This window comes from Polypterus senegalus, chromosome 4 (assembly GCF_016835505.1).
Source record: "Polypterus senegalus isolate Bchr_013 chromosome 4, ASM1683550v1, whole genome shotgun sequence".
Taxonomy (NCBI): Eukaryota; Metazoa; Chordata; class Cladistia; order Polypteriformes; family Polypteridae; genus Polypterus; species Polypterus senegalus.
Window position 1 is genome coordinate 63611260 of NC_053157.1, and position 22838 is coordinate 63634097.

The 22838-nt window shown below is 37.2% G+C and overlaps 1 protein-coding gene across 2 annotated transcripts in view; it reads right to left on the minus strand.

Annotated features, from left to right (window-relative positions):
- Nucleotides 1-6910: 6910 nt before the first annotated feature.
- LOC120527406 (N-acylethanolamine-hydrolyzing acid amidase-like) overlaps nt 6911-22838 on the minus strand; it is a 41675-nt gene continuing 25747 nt past the window's right edge. Inside the window, exons 5-11 of one of the 2 annotated variants that reach the window (XM_039750785.1) lie at nt 19182-19258; nt 16438-16610; nt 15635-15697; nt 15357-15423; nt 13935-13963; nt 11513-11610; nt 6911-6950 (exon numbers count right to left, since the gene is read on the minus strand). In XM_039750785.1, coding sequence (XP_039606719.1) covers nt 11535-11610; nt 13935-13963; nt 15357-15423; nt 15635-15697; nt 16438-16610; nt 19182-19258 — 485 coding nt within the window. In that variant the 3' untranslated portion in view covers nt 6911-6950; nt 11513-11534. Of the gene's footprint in view, nt 6951-8836; nt 9966-11512; nt 11611-13934; nt 13964-15356; nt 15424-15634; nt 15698-16437; nt 16611-19181; nt 19259-22838 lie in introns of those variants that run through there. The other variant, XM_039750784.1, reaches the window with a different exon arrangement.

Below are 22838 nucleotides of genomic sequence, written 5' to 3' on the forward strand. Positions count from 1 at the left end.
GAGTCGTTGTCGTCTTTCTACAGTTCAGATGCACCTGTGACTCACGTAGACTTTTCATTGCTCTGTGCGGTTTTGGCTGCCTTTCTATATATAATCCACCAAGACACCCGACCACGGTAGTAGCGAGGTGGGAGGGGGTGTGTACAAAGTGCAGGAGCATCTAAGAAGACGCATGTTTGTCGCGGATGCGAATTGCTGTATGTAGCGTGTAAAACAGTTTGCTATGGTCACGCGGTCGTGCGTTATAACTGAAAACTCATTTTTTAAAGACTGCTTACTTCATTGTGTTCTAACCTCAGTTGTAAAGGAATGTTTTAAGGATCCCATGGGATACCCCTCGCAAACTGTTTTACACGCTGCATATGGCGATTCACCTCCGCGAGAAACATGCCTCTATGAACAGTCAGCATGGGTCGGAGCTGCATGTTGCCTCTACGACAGACGGGTGGGCGTGGCTCTGTGAGTTGTCGTCGTATCCAATAGTCTTGGAGTTGGTGGGCGTGTCTCCTTCCTGCGTGCGCCATAGGTGTCTCACTTGTCGGCGGCTTAGTGAATCCACGCCCCTTCCGGCGTGCTTTCCATGGTCGTCTTGCCTTAGTGAATTATATATATAGATGATCTGTGCCCAGTAGGGTTCAATGTAAAATGCCAGGACTGGTTATGTATTTTTTTTTAATTTATAGAAAATAAAACAGTTTCATGTAGCAAATACACATATATCATGTTTGTGAAGACATAACTTTGATTTGATAAATACCAAACTTATTCTTTAAGTTTTACGATGTTTAAAAAAAGTAATGGACAGACCCTCAAAGTGCAAATTAGATTTTTTCCAAATACAAATAAAATACAGTATCAGTTACCTACTAAGTTTTAAAAGGTGTGTTGGGATTCTTCTAGTTAAGCAAAGTAAATCTATATGTTAGTAATGTGGGGGTACCTTAAACACAGCTGTTAACGGATTAGGAGGGATTGTGACACCCAGGCTGTCTGATAGGCATTCAAAGATTTTGGTCCAAAATGGTTTTAATTTGGTGCAGGCCCAAAACATGTGACCCAGTGAGGCTGGAACTAGATTGCAATGCTCGCAGGTTGAATCTTGCCTTGGATAAATTTTGGAAAAATTTTAAATGAGATAAATGTGATCAATGAAAGATTTGAAGTTTAATTATTAAATGTTTTGGACATATGGAGCTGGAGTGTATTCTATGCATGGCTTCCTTCTACTTCTCTGCTGAGATGTTAATTGAAAGATCCTATTCCCACCATACACTGAGATCTGAAATGTTGCTTATGTACAGGGTGGTGCAGATCTAATTATGCAGATCCGGATCATCTGGATGACTTTGATTTATGCGGGGACGATTGCAGTTCAGCGCGAACACGATTCTTCATGTTGTCAGTTTGCACACTTCTCGATGGTCCGGGAATTTTTCGGGTGATTTTCTATGTAATAAACTTATTAAGTTATAGCGTAATGAAAATTACATAATTAGATCTGGACCACCTTATATATTGTGGAGATACTGATCTGTATTCTTCTAGAACAGAAACAGGTGGGAGGTGTGGAAAATTGGGTAGATTTCTTTTACCAAAATTTCTAATTTGAAAAAACTGTAAAAAAATCATGTGGCTGGAAAGTTTTAAGTCTAATTGTTTGTAAGATGCAACTATGTTATACATCCATCCATCCATTTTCTAACCCGCTGAATCCGAATACAGGGTCACGGGGGCCTGCTGGAGCCAATCCCAGCCAACACAGGGCACAAGGCAGGAACCAATCCTGGGCAGGGTGCCAACCCACTGCAGATGTTATACAGATACAGTTTAATTTCCATTGCTGACTAGGCTTGTGTACATTCATTAATTTGTGTCAATTAATAAGTCTTTATAGGGCATATATTTGCCACCCATAATAAAACTGAAAGTTAGTTAGTGCCATGCCACCTTCTGCTTTAAGTCTTTGTTGTCTTTTGAATGTCTCAAATTCAAGATAAATGTTATAAATGAGTATAGCTTCTTAAAGAACATTTTTAAATGTATATAGGGATGCTCTGATATAGATAAAGAAGCTTGGGAAGGATGTTTTGATTCTCACTGCTAATGTGAAATGGAGAGTAAACCATCTGTTAACATCTTGTTTGATCTTTTTCCATACTGTTAACCAAAATTGTGTTGAAAAAGATCTTTATATTTACTTGTATGTAAATATATGTTTATCCCTAGATATTTAAACTGGTTTGATAGAATAAACAGACAAATGTCCAGTTTAGTATGATGTGCTAGATATTTCATAGGAAAAAGCACACTTTTACTCAAATTAATTTTGAATCCAGATGTCTTTGAAATTCTCCTATTGTGTCAGCAGATCAGCATTACTGAGACCTTTACTTTTCTCTGTTTTCAGATAATGTATGATCGACACAGTTTGCTGGTCATGTGTTGGCTTTTTTGTATCTCATTATTGTTTGACTCCCAATTAAGGAAAAAACAAATTAAGGGGTCTGAGCGTTAAATAGCAAATCAATTAAAATTAAGGCAAAATAAGTTCATTAGCAAAAAAAAAAAACAAAAACTGGACACTCACACTGGCCAGTTAACATAAAATGCTTAAGGAAAAGGAAGGAAACTCATGTGGACACCAAGAGAACATTCAGACTTCCTGTGGATAGTCACTCTGTCAGGAAGTGAACCTGGATTCCTGGAAGGTTAACATGTCCCAATTACGAGTTGGAAGAATTTTCTGTTCCATGTGTCAACTACAAGTTAACAGGAGTGAGAAGTCAAGCAAAATGACACCTTTTATTGGTTAACTAAAAAGATTACAATATGCAAGCTTTCGAGGCAACTCAGGCCCCTGTAATCTTTTTAGTTAGCCAATAAAAGGTGTCATTTTGCAATATCACCAGGAATAAATTTACCTATTGTCATTTTGGCAGTCATGCTAATGAGGCAGCACTAAACCACTGTGTCACTATCTGTGTTCTAAAAGTAAATCGTAGAATGTCAGTTTCCTAAACACAACATGACTCTACATGCTTCCTTAACAATTTTGGGTACAAAATTTTAACATTGATCAGTGCCATGGGCAGCAATGCTGCATCACATCTCTATAGTCCTGGCTTTAGCTTCTGGCTTTGGCACCGTCTGCATGGAGTTTTTATGTTATCACCTTGTCCTTGATTTTTGTTTTTTTGGGATATTTTCTTCTCACATCCTGAAGATGTGCATGCTTTGGTACCTCTAAAGTGGCTCACTGTGGGTGTGTTCATGAATCTGCCTTAAAAGTGGCTGGCAGCCCATCCAGGGTAAGTTCCTGCCTTGCAGCTGATCCACCTGAGCTGGTCTGAAAATGATTCATGGAATCCAAATCCAAGGCTGAGACCTCTTTCTGGGAGAATGTTTACAGCTTGCTTGTAGTCTTGTGAAGTTTGGTCTTGTTGTCAAGAGATGTCAGGGGAGAATGTCCAAGCTGGGTCAAGCTGATCGAAAGGCTACAGTAACTCAGATAAGCACTCTGTACAACTGCGGTAAGCAGAAAAACATCTCAGAGTGCACAACACATCAGACCTTGATGTGGATGGGCTACAACAGCAGAGGACCACATAGGGTTCCACTTGTGTCAGCCAAGAACAGAAAGCTGAGGCTGGAGTGGACACAGTCTCACCAAAATTGGACAGCTCAAGACTTGAAAGACACAGCCTGGTCTGATGAATATTAATGTCTACCCAGGTACACAGATGTTATGGTCTGAATTTGGCATCAACAGGAGAAATCCATGTACCCAACCATCCATGTGGCAAGCGTCCATGCTGCTGGTGGTGGTGTAATGGTGTGGGGAATGTTGTTTGGCATACTTTGGGCCTGTTTATACCAATTATTGCTTGAATGCCACAGTCTATTTGGATATTGTAGTTGACCACGTGTATCCTTTCATGGCCACAATTTATCCATTTTCTAAATGACAACTTCCAGCATGATAATGCAATATGTCACAAAGCAGAATTTGTCTCAAACTGGTTTCAGGAACATGACAATAAGTGTTCCTAAGTGGCCTTCCCAGTCACCGGTTCTCACTCCAATAGAACAATTATGGGATGTGGTGGAACAAGAGATCTGCAGCATGAATGTGCATCTGACAAACCTGCAGAAATTGTGTGATGCAATCATGTCAAAATGGACCAGAATCTCAAAGAAATATTTCCATCATCTTGTGGAGTCTATGCCATGAAGAATTAGGGCTGCTTTGAGAGTAAATGAAGACCAAAACCAGTATTGGTATAGTGTTCATAATTTGTTCAGTGAGTGTCAGTATGGTGGGAGAACAGCGTTACAGTTCCAGATGAATGGCTTACAAATCTCACAATCTCTGTGTGAGACTTCTACCCATCCCAAAATCATGCAGGTGTGGTGAACAGGCAGCCCTGTATGAGTGACTATGAGTGGGGGTTGTCCTGCCATGGACTTATATATTCACTAGCATCGGTGCCCTCCTTGAACCTGGTGCTACTGTGAGAGGCTCTGGAACTCCTTTTCTCTAAAACTTGGATCAAGCAGATTTAGGAGGTGAGTGAATAAATATTCATTCAAAGTGTGCAAGGCCTGTGGTCGAGTTGCTCCAGAGAAGGTCCATTGCTTTACACATGAAAAGTGAAGAAATGCTAAATGGAGAATAACTGTCACCAAATTCTGTGTAATAGCAGGTGAAGCAAAAAAGTGAGTTCCTTAAAATGACATCCCTTTAAACTGCCAGCCACCTCACAGAATCAGCACTGGCAGTCGTTGAAGTTGCTTAATGGCCAACATACTGCTTCCTCATTTTGTAATGTTGAAAATAAAACATGAACTTGGCATGCCTTGCACTGATGATCCCTGAAACTTGAAAATGAGTATATGAAACAAAAAAGTTCTACTTGGATCTGGATACGAGTATTCGAGTATTGCCCATCTATCCATTTTTTAAAATGTCAGGGTCTGTGGATGTTTCTATGGCTTCGGATATATGGATATAATAAACAGACAACGGTGCCTAGTTATCTAGAAGGTAGAAATGGGCACTCCAAGGTTGCTAAATTAGCCTCTGTCACTCTAGCATGTCACTCTAAGTAAATATGAATCTTAGAAAAGAAGACTAAATTAAAATCCTGGTCACTCCACAACACTGACTTGTTGATTTGTAAGTCACTGTCCTATGAGAAGGTCAATCATTGCCCAACTCCAGGGCCTTCATTTATAAAGATGTGTATAGAATGATCCTTATAAAGAATCATTTCTATTAAATCTGACTGATTATTTCCTAAAGGTATTTGTAAAATGTCTGTATGGACAGATAAGTGTTCAGAAATACTTCTCACTCATGGCCTGTTTATAAATCACAAATCTTAAAAAGCTTAAAATTCTGCACACATGAACAAGTATGTTGTCTCCACACAATGAACAACTTTTATTTGGAAAGGCATAAAGCCAAACAAGTCTGTCATGTAGGTGGGACAACAGTGAGCAAGCAGTAGCCCACCAGTGTACATGCTCAAAGAGATTTTTGTACAGACAATTTTCAGTGGTACTTAAAAGAAATTTTTCATGTCAACTTCAGGTTTTATTAAGTCAATTTTGTCCAAAAGGTTTCACTTAATCTGAAGTATGCTTGTACAGTCATTTTAGAAGTGAGTCCACAGGTCTCTTATAGACCAAAGTGAATTTTCTACCAGTATTTTGCTGTCTGTCATCTTCATGTTGTTTATGGTCCAAGGCATATCCTAAGGTATGATCTCCGTAGCATTAATCCTTCAGTGCAGAGATGGTGTGCAGGTGTTGCACTAAACAGAACACTTACCTTTGAAGCACAATGGCCAACTTTGGGCTCATTGGATCACAGACTCTTCTTTTTTTGCCCATTTCTGGAATTGTAACCTCTGGCTACAGAGTCACTGCAAGTGAAAATAGCACAAGGCAGACCACTCCATTTGAATCAGTGAGTGTAAAGCCACCGATAAAACAGGAGGTCATTGGAGCTACAAGCAAACTGAAGCATTTTGTTATGATAATATTTTCTTTCTTTGCTAGATTTGACATATATCTATTGTTTTTACAGTGTTAGTTCAGTTTTTAATGTAAATTATGTTTAATATTTTCACCACCATTTTGTTTTAGAACCATGTATTACCAGAGTTACAGTATGTGTCATTTGTTATTGGTAATGGTGCTTCAGATGCCATTACTTGATTCATTAAAACAAAGCATGTGACACCACCCTGCTTTGGATGTAAAACACGGCACCAGTCAATAGTCCATGTACAAGTTGCTAGATTGTGGTAAAAAAAAAAAACACCAAGATATTTTTCTTTGATGCTGACTTGTTTAGCATACTGGGCTTCAGTAGTTCATTCTATGATCTCCTACTTTTGTCCACATTGCCAGTTAAGACTTTCAAGTTCTGTTTTTTTTTCTCTCATCTCCCAGTCCTTTGTTTTGTGTCCTGATGATTCAACTATGACACTAAGCACTTTGGAAACTTTAAGGTTATCACTGTGTTTTATCTTGGTAGAGTAATATATAAATTGCTCTACTTTCCCCTATTGTATTAGGTAGCCTTAGAATGCCTAATCTCACAGACTTACCACTGTATATAACTTATCCCCACCTTCCCTTCTATATCTATAACCTCAGGCAATTAGATGTAGTAAAAAGACAAGCAGGAGTTAAGTTACACATAAAATAATGTATTACTGATAATATTCATAAATAATAACAAAATGCAAAGTACATTTGAATATTGCCAACCATACAACCTGATAAAATGGTGATGTGTAATTCAGGTGGCACACAGACTTGTAGTTACTTAATGTCTCTAGTTAAGGCATCATTGGTGCTCAGCTTTTAGCCACATGTCTGTTCAAAATGGCTGAAACTGTGCTCCTCATTGTGTTGTCTTCAGTTCATGGTGTGATGGTCTTCATCAGTTGTTAAAAAGAGAAAGATACTTTACATCATCACAGGTTAGCAAGAGAAAGGTAGTTCTTCATCATATGTTGGTTAGTAAGAGAGAGAGAGAATGTGGTTGAGCAAGAAAATTTATAGGTTTTCTGTCCAACCCCTCCAGCCAATCCAGACAGCCATACCTCAGACCAATTGGGGAAATAGTACATCTTAACACCTGCAACCCCCCAAGACCATATGTTAAGCTAACCTGGCTTTGTGTGGGGGATGAGAGAAAGACTTTAGCAAAGAAACACTCGCCAAACTGTTAAGACACATCCCCAAATCCTGTCGTAAAATTACAAAGAGACAGTCGTAAAAGGGGGGGCAAATTACAAATGCCTCTCATCAAAGTAACACTAAATTACATTGCTTCACCTAAATTACAAATAAAGACATACAAAACATTTATCAAGTTATATGCAAATTCTTACATCACAACACACTGCCCTGTTGATGGAATTGCTGGTGTCCATCCTACCCAGATGCTCAATTTTGGAGGACACATTTTTCTGCACAGTTCCACATTGGTGCCATATTTTTTTCTACCTCTCTATAATAGCCATGGAAATATTCTTACACCCTTATATTTTTCGTTAGTACTTTTACACTAATTTGCTAGGAAAGCTAATAAACTGAGGGACTTCCCAGAGGTGGTGTGTGAAACAAGAACTCACTGCACAGGTGGATTCTATTTACCAACGTACATTACTTCTGATTGGTCACACCAGAGCTTACCTGTGTTAAAACAGCAAGCAGGTGGAGTGGAGGTGCAATAATTAGTGGTGTTGCCTTATAACTCTCTGATACTGGGCTTGAACCCTGCCCTGGTCACGGCCTGCTGTGATAAGTGGTCCATGGCTTTGGGAAAATTTTAAATAAATAATTTCACCCTGTAAAGTGCAGGCTCCAATCGGGCACGGGATTGTGCGAATGCCCTTTGTTTCGGGTACAGACTGATTGCATGTGTATGTGTGAATGCAAGCAACAGTAAAGTGCCACATTATTGCCTCAGAAGACATTACAGTACTATTGTGAATACATTAATATAACACAACTTTAACTGCTGTCATCTCCTTTTAAAATGAAGTAAATAAACAGAGATTTATCCAAGCTTTTTCCTTTACAGTGTCAGGGTATGCAAGAACCTATCCTGGTAGCTCTTGGCACATAGCCCACCCAGGGCAGGATGCAATAATGAAATCAGAGTTAGAGTCTACTCCAGTAGCATTAGACACAAGGTAGAGATGTGTGGATGAATGGGACCTTAGCAAGGCCCACTCGTGCACACACACCTATCCTTGAATGTGGCAATTTAGAATCACCAGTTAACCTAACAAACAAATTGGAAAGAACACTGGATAACCCAAAGAAGAGTTCAAACAGACAGAGGCAGAAGATACAAATTCCTTACTGTCTGCAGCCCAGCTTAGCATTTAAGCCCAGGACCCACTCTTCCTCCTAGTTCTGTATTTACCCAATCAAAAAGAAAAATTTTACAAAAAAATTTATTTGTCCCAAAAATACAAATTACAAAAGATATGTTATAATAAGACAATCAAAAACACGTTTTAGTTAAATGAAATTAAGAAATTTCAAGTCAGTTAAATCAGAAAAACAAATCCTATTTGTCACAGGACAAATTAAGATTTGTAATCATAAAACACACTAAATAAATTACCTAATTAGTAATAAAAAGAAGCCTATGGTGTTATACAACCTTATATTGGTTAAAATATTAGTTTAGAAGAGACAAAAGCAGAAGTCAAGCGACGTCTTTTAAAATAAAATGAAAAAATTCTTGCCAAATTCTAAAGAAGCTGTGCATAGTTCGGCGGTTCTGGTTTTATATAAAATACAATTTATCCATTGCGTTAAGGAGGTGCATTAGGATTCTTCCAATTAAGCATAATAAGTTGTAAACTGACAATGTAAAGTAGGAAATAAGGGTCAGTTTATCACCAGATAGTCAAAGCTCATCTAGAATAACTAAAAACTGCTGTAAGAGGATTTGCAGTGATCATAAATGCTGCCTTATCAGATGAATAAAAAAAAAATCTTGTCCAAAAAGGCTTTAATTTTGGATAGTCTCAAAACATATGCCTTAGCGAGGTCGAGATACCTGACATCAAACACAGTCCAATCTTGATGTATTTACATATTTCCAATTTGGAAAGGTGTATCAGGTGTACATTTTTCAGCTGAAATACAGCATGTTTTGCACAAATTGAAGAATGTTCTGAATTACCAAATTCTACTCTTTGCCTGAGATAAATGATAAAACCTGGAAATGCTGCCGCTATTCTTCACATTACTAGATTTTGTTTTTCTTTTAATAAGTTAGGAACTTTGTAAAAATGTATCTTAACTTTCATAATCATCCGCCAACGTTCAAATTAAAAAGATTATTTTAATTAATGTAAAATTATTATGTACTGTTACTATCTGCTAGTTAAAAATATTACACAGGAGCCTGCTGCATGACAGTGGTTAGGCTAGAACAATACGAAAATGACTTTGGTGTCAAATCTTGTGAGAATGCTAAGTGCTAAGTGGCCAGGACATTCTCCGAATGAAGTTATTCTGCAAATTAACAGCTGTCAGCCGAAAACTTTTTGCTGTTCTATGCATATTACCATGTTCACAGGAAATGGCAAGCCTAATATATGGAAAGAAAGCAGATTCTTTGTAATTCATAATAAATGTCAGAAATCTGACAGAAACGGACTACTGTGCGATCTAGAGCTGGCCTGTCCTCGCTAATGCTGTTGAGATGGCAGCTCTGATTTTCTGCTGTCCCGAAAAGGAAGAAAGACTGAAAAAGCAAATTGATAGAATGATAATAGGATGGGAAAAAAATCTAAATCATATGGTTTTATCATACAATACTAAAATCATCTGTGATACATTGAAAAACAGTTATTTAAAACTTTTTTCTTTTGTTCTTCGGCTCTTTTGAAAGTTCATTTGCCTTCACTTTTCAATTTTACCTGTAAAAAACAATTTAAGACTAGTCACTGTATCCTCTCTACCATTTTACAAAAAAAATGGTTATATTGCCAGATGTAGAAAACAGATATGATATTAACATGGATTCACATTGCAATATGGAACCAGAAGTAGCACTTAATATTAGTTTACATTGCAAAACAAAACTTACAATTTTCTGCTCCACATACTGTATCAAATGTCTGAGCCGTAATCCTCTCAATTTACCAGTCGATCTATGTTCCTATCCTCACCTATGGTCATGAGCTATGGGTAGTGACCGAAAGAACGAGATCGCGAATACAAGCGGCTGAAATGAGTTTCCTCCGCAGGGTGTCTGGGCTTTCCCTTAAAGATAGGGTGAGAAGCTCAGTCATCCGGGAGGGGCTCAGAGTAGAGCCGCTGCTCCTCCGCATCAAGAGGAGTCAGATGAGGTGGCTCAGGCATCTGATCAGGATGCCTCCTGGACACCTCCCTGGCGAAGTGTTCCGGGCACGTCCAACTGGGAGGAGGCCCAGGGGAAGACCCAGGACACGCTGGAGGGACTATGTCTCCCGGCTGGCCTGGGAACGCCTTGGGATTCCCCCGGAAGAGCTAGTAGAAATGGACGGGGAGATTGAAGTCTGGGCATCTCTGCTCAAGCTACATATGCTGCCCCCGTGACCCGACCTTGGATAAGCAGAAGAGGATGGATGGATGGACATATCAAATGATCCTCTTATTGGCAAACTGTAGGAATAGTAATATTATGCCTCATTATTGTGAACTAGAAATAATTTATTATCTAATATGTAACCTCACCCTATTACTGGCCAGAACACCATCAGGAATGAGTTATTCATAATGGGTTCTATAATGCTTACATTCCTAAATTATACCTGTAAACATAGGTACTGTTTACTAATTACTATAAATATCCAAATAAATGACCAAAAACATCAGATAACTAGATAAAATCCAGTACGTACTATGTCTGCATTGTTTACCACTATGAGGTCTACACTTTTTGAAGGTGCTCATATTTATCATATGGTATTTCAGTATTACATAGTCTCTTTCAGTTTATTTAAAAAAAAAAAAACCTTAGATAAGATCAAAAATGCACGTTGATTATTTTTGTTTCAGCAATTGAGTGAATTCTAAGCCTCATGTCTAGCACACATAAGAAAATCAGCTCTGATTAGTATACAGTAAGTGAATAACAGTCACAATTATAATTTATGTACCCATGACCTAATATTTTCACAACACATACACAATGGTATGTAATGCATATTAGACATGTTTCCAGTCATTTTTATGAAAAAAGTGAGGGTATAAATGCCATAAATTTGCCTGTTATGAAATTATTATGAGAAACATGTACTCACCTGTCCCATAACTCTATTCACACTTTAAAAACACACTAAACACAAAAGTGATGTGCTTATACTAGAGAGTAAATAATGTTTAAATCTAGTGACAATAGTGAGAACTGAGTATTTGTTCAGTGTTCCACAATAAAAAAGTAACCAAAACTATTGAAGTATTTAAATATTAAAAAACTTACCTTTGCACAACAATCCACCGTGTTATGTGACTTCTCTCACCTGGGTTTGGTACATGTCTGGCATTGCAGCGCTCATTGTCGTTGTGTAAACAGTGATACTAAAATGTAAAATATACACAAAGGCCTTCATCACGCATTACAAATTATTAGTGCAGCTCAGATTAGAATGCAATGACCCATGGGGACAGCAAGTTTTACAGTAATAACCAACAGGTTTGAATCTATGACAAATATTTGTTATTTTAAGTTTTATTAATAGCACATCCTTGAAAGAAGCAGATAATTTATTTAAAACTGCACCTACTGTATGTGCTCTTGAGTCAGAAAAATTAATTCTTGAACCTCACAAACACAAGCAGGATAAGAAGGGCAAAGAAAAAAGTCCACAGATTAACCAATATATGTATTGGTCTCCGTGCAATAAAATAGGTATGTTCTGCAGACACAGGATTTTTAAAAGACATGTAACAGGATTCCACTTGATAGATTACTAATTAACAGACACATCTGTGAAGAATTTACAAACATAGTCATTATTGGCTAAAAAGGCAGCGCATTGTGTCCTGTTCTGGGGAATATTTCCTTTTGACAAAGCATTTTTGGCATTATATTTTAACTTAACTGAATTAACTTCCTTTATTGTAGGAATACTGATCATAGCATACAATGGAATTAGATGTGAATGTGTTAAAATCTTGGGTACCCAAGAAAATATTTTACCAGTGGCTTTTATGCTGAACAGTGTCTATAAAGATTATACATACATTACACAATGCAACGTTCACCAACATAAAGATTATCAAAATGCTTCTTTGGATTGGACGAAGCCAAATATTTAGGCTACCTGGTTGGTCGAGGTACCATGAAGCCACAGTGCTCCAAAGTTGATGTCATATTAAAATGGCCCTATCTAAGAACCAAGTGGTAAGTCCAAGTGTTTCTCGGCTTAGTGTGTTACTACCATCAGTTTGTATCCTAAATTTCTGAGAGTAGCTCCCTTGACTGATTTGACAAAGAAGAGGGCCCCGAACACTGTGGTATGGACTGATAATGCAGACGCTGCATTTTGTGACTTCAAACAGGCCCTTAAGTCAGCACCAAGCTTTAAAGCTTCTAACTATTTATTAGCTCTCATTCTCCAGATGGACCCTTGGTCATAGGTCTTGGTGCTGTGCTGAGCCAGAGCATCTATGGTGTTGAACAACCTGGCACATTTCTGAGTCGGAAACTGCTGGAACGAGAAACTAGGTATGTGGCAGTGGAGTGAGAGGCTTTAGCGATCAAATGGGTGATTATGCAGCTGAGGTACTACCTCTTAGGCAGCAAGTTCACCCTTATTATGGATCATGCCCCTTTACAGTGGATGGCCCTATGCAAGGAATCAAATCCACGGGTCACCATGTGGTTTCTTGACCCACAGCCTTACAAGTTTTCACTTGTTCATTGACAAGGATCCCTCAACGCCAATGCCGATGCCCTTTCTCAGGTTCACAACCTCTCAGTCGGGAACAACCAACCTGATGGGTCTGGGCTGAGGGGGAGGCCTTGTCACATACATGTGCATGGGAGGCAGCTAAAGGGCTCAAATGAGGATAATTCCAGGCCACACCAGGGGGATGGCGGAGTGTGCTGATCCTTTCTCTCTTTCCATTGCAGTCTAGCTATGGGAAATTCAGCCTGGCCCTGATGACGCTATTTTTGGTCCCGGCCTCGATGACGCCACTTCCAGTCTCAGCCCCGATTACATCATTTCCACTACCTTGCTTTAAAACCACCATCTTTACCTCACCCAGTCAGTTCTGTTTTGGACTCCAATTTGTACGCAACTGTAAAATCAATTTATCAAATTTTGTATCTGGGGTCATGTATACAGGAGGCTGCCCCAAACCTTTTTATGGCTCTTTTGTCTTTCTTTGACACATTTAAAGCACCTAATGCTTCCTGCTGATCAGGGACAAACTAAAATCAATGAAAACCTGCAGGGTCCAAATGGTGTTCATCACCTTCATCTTTCTAATGTTCTATAAACAGTATTCTTACAGTATAATCTATTAAAATAGCCTTTTGTGAAATTAACAAAATACCACTGATTTTGATTTTTGATTTTGTTGGGAACACATCTCCCTTCTTCTTGTGAATATAATTATTGGTATGGTAAGAAATTACAGGAGGTTCAAAAGCCTTCAGAGTTCCTGACTGTCCCAACCAAAGTAATGATTGTGTGTATATTATGTCCACGTATGTCTTACATTTTAATACACATTTTAATGAGGCTCAAATATTAATTTATTTTAAGACCAAAAAAACTGACATTATGCTTCATGTGAACTACTTCTTTACCTACTAAAATAAACTGAAAAACAAACTTGGAGAAACAATATGTCAACAATGATCACTTCATGTACCATTTTCAAATTATTACCTGTTCAGAGTTGGTTTCACAGACAGCGCCTGTAGATACAAGGGGAAATAGACTGAGGCAAATTCCAACAAAAATATTACTAAAAAATAAATGAGGTTATTTAAAAATCACCAGATTTTAATGTTAGTGAGTTAGGAGTATCATCTATACATCAATCGTTCTTTTCATGTATGGTGTTGATGCTCTCTATTAACATTAATAAACCTTTTCACAGTAAAAAGAAATTGTGAACCCCAGTACAAGGTTCTATGATTCCAATAAGCAAGCACAGGGTCCTCTTAACTCTACTCCTAGACAGGTGCATGGATGGCACAGCAGTAGGACACACTAGTTCAAAAGCATCCATTTGCATGTTTCTGTGAAATGCCTTCACATACATTATTGTCAAATGGCTAAATAGCAGTGCAAAATGTTGGGCACTTGACATGAACAATACTTGGTCTAGCAATTAGTCACTTCTTTGTTAAGAACTAGCTGCAAGGTAAACTGGCACTACAGTTAATTTGGCCTTTTCACTATCAAATTCAAAATAATACTGAAGTAGGATTGCCCAGGCAATGACTGTTCAACTAGAGCAGACTGTGCGAGCTTCAAATTACCAAATGATGCATCACAGGGTTAAGGACATGTATTCCAAACAAGTGGTAGCATTAGTGCAGCAATTATCCCACTATAAGTTATTTCTCCTCCTGATCCCTAATATCAGTATTATTCTTCACATAATATAATATGAATAATGCAAAGACAACTCTTAGAAATAAAAATAAATGTGCTATAAACCACATCCATTTATTTGGCTCCCATTTGAAGAAAAAAAAGAAACAAAAAAATAAAATCATGGGGAGGGAAAAATGGCACTAACCTATATATCTGCATTATGTCTACATGTGGCCCTGTTTAAGTTACCTGCACACATTCACAACATAGTGATACACTCTAATACTGCTTGCCTATAGAGTCCACAAAAATAGACTCATGCACATACTACAAAACATCCATTTAGCAGTTGCATCAGCGTAACATCATAGTATTCAAATTTACATTTGGAAGTTTTATATTGGTTTCTTTCTCTGAAAGTGAAGTTCTTGATCAGTTTGTATACAGTAGAACTCCTATGTGACTAGCGCATATTTATGAAATTTAAAGCTGTTTGGCCTGTATAAAATAAACCCCTACACAGACGATGCCACATGATAGGAACTGAAGAAAAAATAAATAATCTTGTCAAAATAGTCCTGTGATATCTTCATATTTATGTCTGGATTGATGGACTATAGGGTCACAGGTAACATTAATGTTATTGGCAAAAGCAAGATAGCCTCAAGTCTAATTAAGGAAAAAGCTTCTCAACTTAAAAAGTAAATCAAGATTAAAATTCTGCCACCTTAGAGCACACAATAATAAAGAAAAAAAAATTGTTACCTGATAAAGTGTATCAAAATTAATGTTACTTTGTCCTGTGATGTTAAGCTGTTTCATGGCGGGTGTCCTAGGAAATATCACAAAATCATGTTAACATATTCTGTAAATTACCCCTTCAAATTTTCATTAGTTGCACCAAGATAATCTGTGACAAATAACCATAATAAAATAAATACAAAAACTGCAAAACTGTCAGGTTCGTCTTTTTATTATTTTGCATTTTCTATGATGCTTTCTCACCAAATCCATTTTAAATAATGCTTCATAAAAATAAATACCTTCTGTCATCATGTGGAGGAGGCTTTTTCCAGTGGTCATAATTTGTCTCAACTAAGTACCACCTACATCAAAATAAAATACACAAAATGTTAAAATATATTAATACATCTGCGTTGGGCTAGCGCCCGGCCCGAAGTTTGTTTCCTGCCTTGCGCCCTGTGTTGGCTGAGATTGGCTCCAGCAGACCCTGTAGTTAGGATATAGCGGGTTGGATAATGGATGGATATTAATACATCTGCATATTTGCTGTTAAGGAAAACATCAATTCTTTCAGTATTCAAAACTGATAGAAATCGAGAAACATGTTGCTTTAAATAGCTCTAATTAGACACTCAAAACTTCTATGGATTAGTTAATTTGTCCTGATGATTGGATTTTAGGTATGACTCATTTCATTTGGATATAACATATCTGATTACTTTCAATAAGGCTTTCTAGAGTATAGAGCATAAAACGTCTCCTAACTGAGCATCAAATGATCTGCTTAAATCAAAACGGACAGTCATAAGCAGACAAAGATATTGAGGAAGTGGACAAAATCATTGATAAGCCTGATGCTATGGTAGCAGAGGAGATCTGAGAAACACACATATCACATTCAATTCCTACCAAGATATCAATGTTCCTTAGCAAGTGAACTGAATTATTTAACTTTTCATGACTTGGTCGATATGCACTTCATATTTAAAGATTTACGTGAATCTAAACTAAGGAAGAAATAAACATATTAATGCTTTGGTTTCTGTGTGAGTTTTTTCTTCAGGGTTTCCAGTCTTGGGTAAACATTTTAATAAATACTTACACACCAGCTAAGGGATTCATAAACCAAATATCTGCAGCAGATTCCCGGTTTCTGGTCACAACGACCCCTTCTTTTGGATGGACTCCAGCCACAATGTAGTACACGTCAGCTATTATAGGGATTTTGGAAAGTTTAACCACAGCATCCTGAAAGTCCACAGCTTCTTCAAGAGTCTACAATAGAAATATAGTAAGTTTAGTTGGCTTCTAGACATAACTAGTTATGCTACCTATTCTTAGAAATCTAAGTAATCAACGTAGATCTCAGCATTAATGTTTTCAGTGCACCATGCAATGCATATGCCTCTATTATATGTGATTTGTAAAAGTAGTGTTAATGTCAAGGTTGCCAGATGTGCAGTTTTACACCAAATTGGGCTTTTTTTTAATGTTGTACAGAGAAAAAATTTGATTTAGCATTGTGCTGTTTTTTTGAGTGATTTTCAAAGTATACATGCAGCCACCCAAACCCCTAAACCTAAGGAGGCTGCCATTATCTGAACTCCAAGGGGGAACCCCATCCCCCTAGATGTCAACAATGCCAAAATTTCAAGTGGGACAAGTTGACAGCATCATTCATTTGGCTGGTCCACAGTGCCATTAGGTGTGTTTTCAGCTACTACTGGGCTGGAAATATTTCCAAGACCTGGAAACCCACATTGATGTTTGTGATGTGCCATCATTTTTATTGACAGAGACATAACAACCAGACTGACACTCAGACACTTATCCTTTAATTAAGATGCAATACGGCAAGAAAAATGATCCCCTTCTAAAGCACAGGGACCAAGGTCCAGGGTTACAGCAGCATAGTAAAGAAATGCAACAGTGACAGACACATGTATGACAAAGACTCTGATATGTTAGCATTTTTTGAACAATAGAATTTTTTCCTGATGATCTGCAAAATTTTGGAGAAATCAAATTTATTTTTGTTTTTGGATAATATATTTTTTTGAGCTTTGTTGATTTTACTATCATTATATTTTGAGTTCTATTTCAGCACCATTTTGTTTTTTAGCAGGTGCCACTATTTCATCAAAGCCATTGCTGTGATGCTGTGATGCATTGCTAGGGGGCAATAGAGAATGATCACTGGAGTCAAGAGTTCTGTCATTAGCATTATAATTTATATGTTGGTTTTATGTGGAGCCCATTGTTCAAAACTGTGGATTACACTTCCTCAATTTTTAGCAATTTAGTTTCTGCTTTTCAGATTAAGCTGGTGAGCATTTAGCTTTTCTGGAGATGATGTTGGAAGAGGTTAGATCTTCTGGCTTTTGACTGCTTCTTGCTCTTTGGCTTGTTTGAAATCCACCCGATGCCTTAAAAAACGTTTCTGAATTGTTTGGTTAGGAGTCTTTTGGATTTTTAAAATTTCACATTCCTTTCAATTGATTGGTTAAAGCAAGGGTATACTGACTTCTTGGGATAGGGAAGAAAGAGCTTTTCAATGCTTTGTCCAAAACTGAAACCATTAAAATTGAAGTATTAGTACATTTTGGGAATAAAGAAGAAAAAGCTTACAGCAGAATAGTTAACTCAAAAATATAATTAGTTTTAACCTGCTTCACAAATTCAAAGCTAAATACAGAGGTAATAACAGAGAAAAATAATAGGTAGTTGGTATAGTAGTAGGGAGGCAATCCCATATCTTACCTTTTATTCCAGGGTTTAAGCCTGGGATGGGGCGATTTGCTGTATTTGTAGAGTTTTTATTTTATGTATGGGTTTCTCCCACAGTAGTCGCCAATATTCTCTCTCTCAGACGTACTGTTAAACAGATTGTGTGAATTCTTATGCATTGGAATTGAGTCCATGCTGGAATAAAGCTTTAGCCATACTGTCACTGAAGCAAACTACTACTCTGACAAGGGCAAAACGTATGAAGATGGATGCAAGGACAGAGCATCAGTTGGCCCTAGCACTGAATAGTTAAAGTAAATGAAAATGTAGAAAATAAAAGCATACCAATTTACTTAAATTTGAACATTTAATTTGCAAGTTGTGTACAGTAAACTTTGACGATAATGGCAGAGTGATATCAAAATTGTGATTTGTTGAAAACTGAAAGTTTCAAAGAAAGAAGACTAGATAGTTTCAGTTTTTTTTTTTTAGAAATGTTTGTGTCTGGCTAACATTATCAGCAGTTATTTCAAAATCTAGAATGATATCAATTTGTAATATCTCTGTATATGGTCTCTTTTATAAATTGTACCTTCATTTCTGTGGAAACTGCTGGTGGTTTCTGCAACAGAGGGTTTAGGATTTTCCTTACAGCTCAGATAACTGCTTTGGTTTTCCTTAGCCAGTTTCCAAGGACAACAATAGTTTCTGTCTTTCTCAAGATATTTCCAAATTAATGATTTTACACTTTTTAACTTCCATGCTATGGCTATTATTTAGTTATTCTTTTCTTTCACTATTCAAAAACGTATACTCATCTGAAGAGGTAGCGGAAAACACAAGTTGCTTTGGTATTTGAAAAGTTTAAGGCATACAGCACAACACAGAAACAAACATGTAATAATATGTAGTTTTGCATCATGTTCATATTTTAATCTGTTCTGCCTTGCTTGTGTTCCACCAATTACAAAGCACAGTGAATGACAGCAAAACGATTGTGCTATAAAAAAGGATATCTCTTGTTATATCTAGTTATATTTTACTTTGTTTTGCATTCATCATTAGTGTACTACTGGATGCACCCAAAGCAATCATGTATTACTAAATATTGTTACTCACTTGCCTCAGGAGCCAACTGACAGGAAAATTTCTTAACAAAAAGGCAGCAATTGCATTCTCCCACCAATGGCCATGAGCTGCAAACAGAACAAAGACAAATAGTGCATTCAGAACTATCTACTCTTCAAAAACAAAGCCATCAGATGAAATATTCTGGAAATCAGTTTTTCTCTCCTAGACCATGCTAGACAGTTTGACAATTGACAATCAAGCCTCAGACTTTACTTCAATTTCTTTTTGTAAATTCTTTTATTCTTTTCTGTTGCCTTCCATCATTTCCTATAACCTTCTATGAAACTTTTGTACTTTAAGCTTTCAAATCCAAACTTATTTTTCTGGCATGTATTATCTCCCCACCCCCATTATCTGTCCAATGCTTCTTTTAACTACAGTAAAGATGACTTTATTTAATCTCTGTGTTATATGTTAATCAAGTTGATTTTTTTGAGTTAACATACTGTAATGATGTTTGATATGTAAAGGAATTTTAGATAGTACTCATTATGAAACCTATCAAAATCTAAATTTATTAAATATATTTTAAAAATGTAAAAATGTACAAATTTATATGGCAGGGTGTTTGAAAAAAAGCTAACCACTAGCTAACTTATAAAGTTTTTCTTTTATTGTATGTACTTTTTTATCCTTAGTGCTTTATGTTCCTCCTTTTGAGGTTTAGTCTATCACAATGTATGCCTGAGGTGAGATCCAATACAATCTGGCAATAACCTTAAATCAATAAGGAAAAAGATCACCAATTTAACAAAGAATTAAGTTAAACCCAAGAAATTAAGAAACAGGACAGAATAAAAAACAGCGATTAATAAAATCGAATAAGGCTAATGTTGAGAATCCTCGTGAGAACATAACGATTTTCAAACTCACTTATGCAGGGTGACACATAAGTTTTGTTCCCAATGCTGTCAGGAAAAGTTAGCCATTTATGGGAAAAGGAACAAAAGCCAAAGGCTTCTAAAAAGATTAGAAGATGTAAATCAGTGCAATGGCTGAGCCAAGAAACGTTGATCAAAAATCAAAGCAAAAAGTCAACAACCCATCACCAAAAATGGTTGCTCAAGCCACTTGCAAAGTGACCACAGAAATTAAAATGATCTTAGCAAAATGGAGTCAAAAACTATGGGAGTTTATTCCTGTCACTTTTGTTATTTCAAAAATGAATTGCATTATTTTGCAAAGATATTGCCCACTGCCAGCAGAATCATTGTGCATCCACAACCTTCAGTCATCTAGTGATGGTAGTGAGGGAGAGATTAAGCATATGTGTCACATGCAATCAAGTGATAAGAACTGAAAAAAGTTATAGGTATATATTTAATTTTAACCAGGTTAAAATTTAGCAAATTTAGTACAGATATTTTAACGTATAGGCAGAGAGGTAGCAAAGAGCTAAATTTCCTGCTTCAAAGTATAGACGTCTGCATGGAGTTTGCATATTTCCTCTCCACAGTTATGGATAGATTGGTATCAGTGAGTGTGGTCAATGCCAAATGATTACTGGTTTTAACACTGAATATTGGCAACCTGTCAGCAGTACTTCTCAATTATCATAAATCCTTCATGTGCTGTAAAATAAACAACATTTATCTCCTTTTTTCATCCCTAATCTGTACCTTCTACGTTTTGAGGTGTGTAATCTGGCTGCTGTATCACCAGATCAGCCTGTTTTACAACAGTATCTGTAAAAATAACTGGATATAACTAAAATGATACTTAATTAATTGTTTTCTGTTACTGAATTGTGTGCTGCACACTCTTTTCTGCTTGGGTGTGGGTCCGAGCCCTGCAAAGGATCAGTGTATCGTTGCCTTACACCCAATGCTGCTGGAATAATCACTGGCTCGAAGTGACCCTTAAAAGACAAATGAAATTTGCCATTCAGCTCATTTAGGATTAAATGTACAGTACATGCCTATAATGTCTGTTCTGGTCTAGCGAATTGCTTGTACGCCTATGCTTGTGCTTCAGCTCTCCATCACTAACTGTCACTAGATGACCAGAGACAACCCATTCATGATGACACTGACGACATAATATTTTTGAAAAATAATGCAATAATTACTTCCATTTAAATGGAAGTTTGATATTGGGGTAAAAAATTCAGAATCTGATTCAACGATGTTCAAAATCCATCCATTTTCCAACCCGGTGAATCCAAACACAGGGTCATGGGGAGCCAATCCCAGCCAACACAGGGCACAAGGCAGGAACCAATCCTGGGCAGGGTGCCAACCCACCGCATACGATGTTCAAAATGTCTATGGAAATCATTTTTCACATCTTTGTTTTGTTTTTCACATCTTAACATTATAGTTTTCACCAGACAATTATACATATTTTGTGTTGTGTAGAACTTCTAGATGACTATTTCCCAGGTAGGTTAGAACATTTTATAACAAGTGGTTTCCAAGAAGGGCGGCACGGTGGTGCAGTGGTAGCACTGCTGCCTCGCAGTTAGGAGACCTGGGTTCGCTTCCTGGGTCCTCGCTGCGTGGAGTTTGCATGTTCTCCCTGTGTCTACGTGGGTTTCCTCCCACAGTCCAAAGATATGCAGGTTAGGTGGATTGGTGATTCTAAATTGGCCTGGGTGTGTTTGTGTGTGTCCTGCGGTGGGTTGGCACCCTGCCCAGGATTGGTTCCTGCCTTGTGCCCTGTGTTGGCTGGGATTGGCTCCAGCAGACCCCCGTGACCCTGTGTTCGGATTCAGCGGGTTGGAAAATGGATGGATGGATGGATGGTTTCCAAGATATTCATCCTGAACAGTAAGGCATGCATACAATGATAACTTCCAAAAATCTTTACCTGTCTTCTTCAAACAAGATGTATTCTGCCTGCCTTATTACAGGCTCTAGGACTATTGTTTTTGGTCCAGTTTGACCTATGTCCAATGATAACTGCTGTAGGATTTTTTAAATTTAACCAGAATTTATAGCTGTGGGACCATGCACATTGATTTGCTATATTTTGCAGTAGTTTTTGAGATACATACTTTATTTAAATATACATGTGCACAGGCACAGAAGCACACACAAGCATGTGCACACATGCACATATATACACAATTAAAGAGATTTATGAGTTAAGATAACTGGCAGCTTGTTTGCTGTGGAGTCACCAGTTAAAAACCTTCACAATGTGTTTAGGGATGTAGAAAGAACACTGGAGTACTTAAAGGAACACACACCACTTTGACACAGTCGGCATATGTTGGAGCCATTAGCAGCATTTTGCTGACCCCTTGTGGTAGCATCCCAATATAATTTTCAGACTTCTTATTTTATCTAATGTAGTAAATAAATCTTGCAGTCCTTCTATGGTCAATTGTCTTAGTACACTGTTAACACATAAATCCACCTCATGTAATTTGCAAATGCTCCAAAACATTTTCACATTTTATTACAAAGAAATAATTCAATTTTGCATTTCCAGTATTTTACTTTTGTTTATGTACATGTGGAATGAAATAAGGAATGGGAAAATTGCTTAAAGTAATTTCAAAGATAATCCTATAGTCTTAAAATATATTACTTTATAAATGCATTTATATTATTAATAACACAATTTAATGTATTTAATTTTACAAGAAAATAAAAGGAACTGTGTAGTATAGACTGTGACTTTTGAAATTTCATTCTTAAG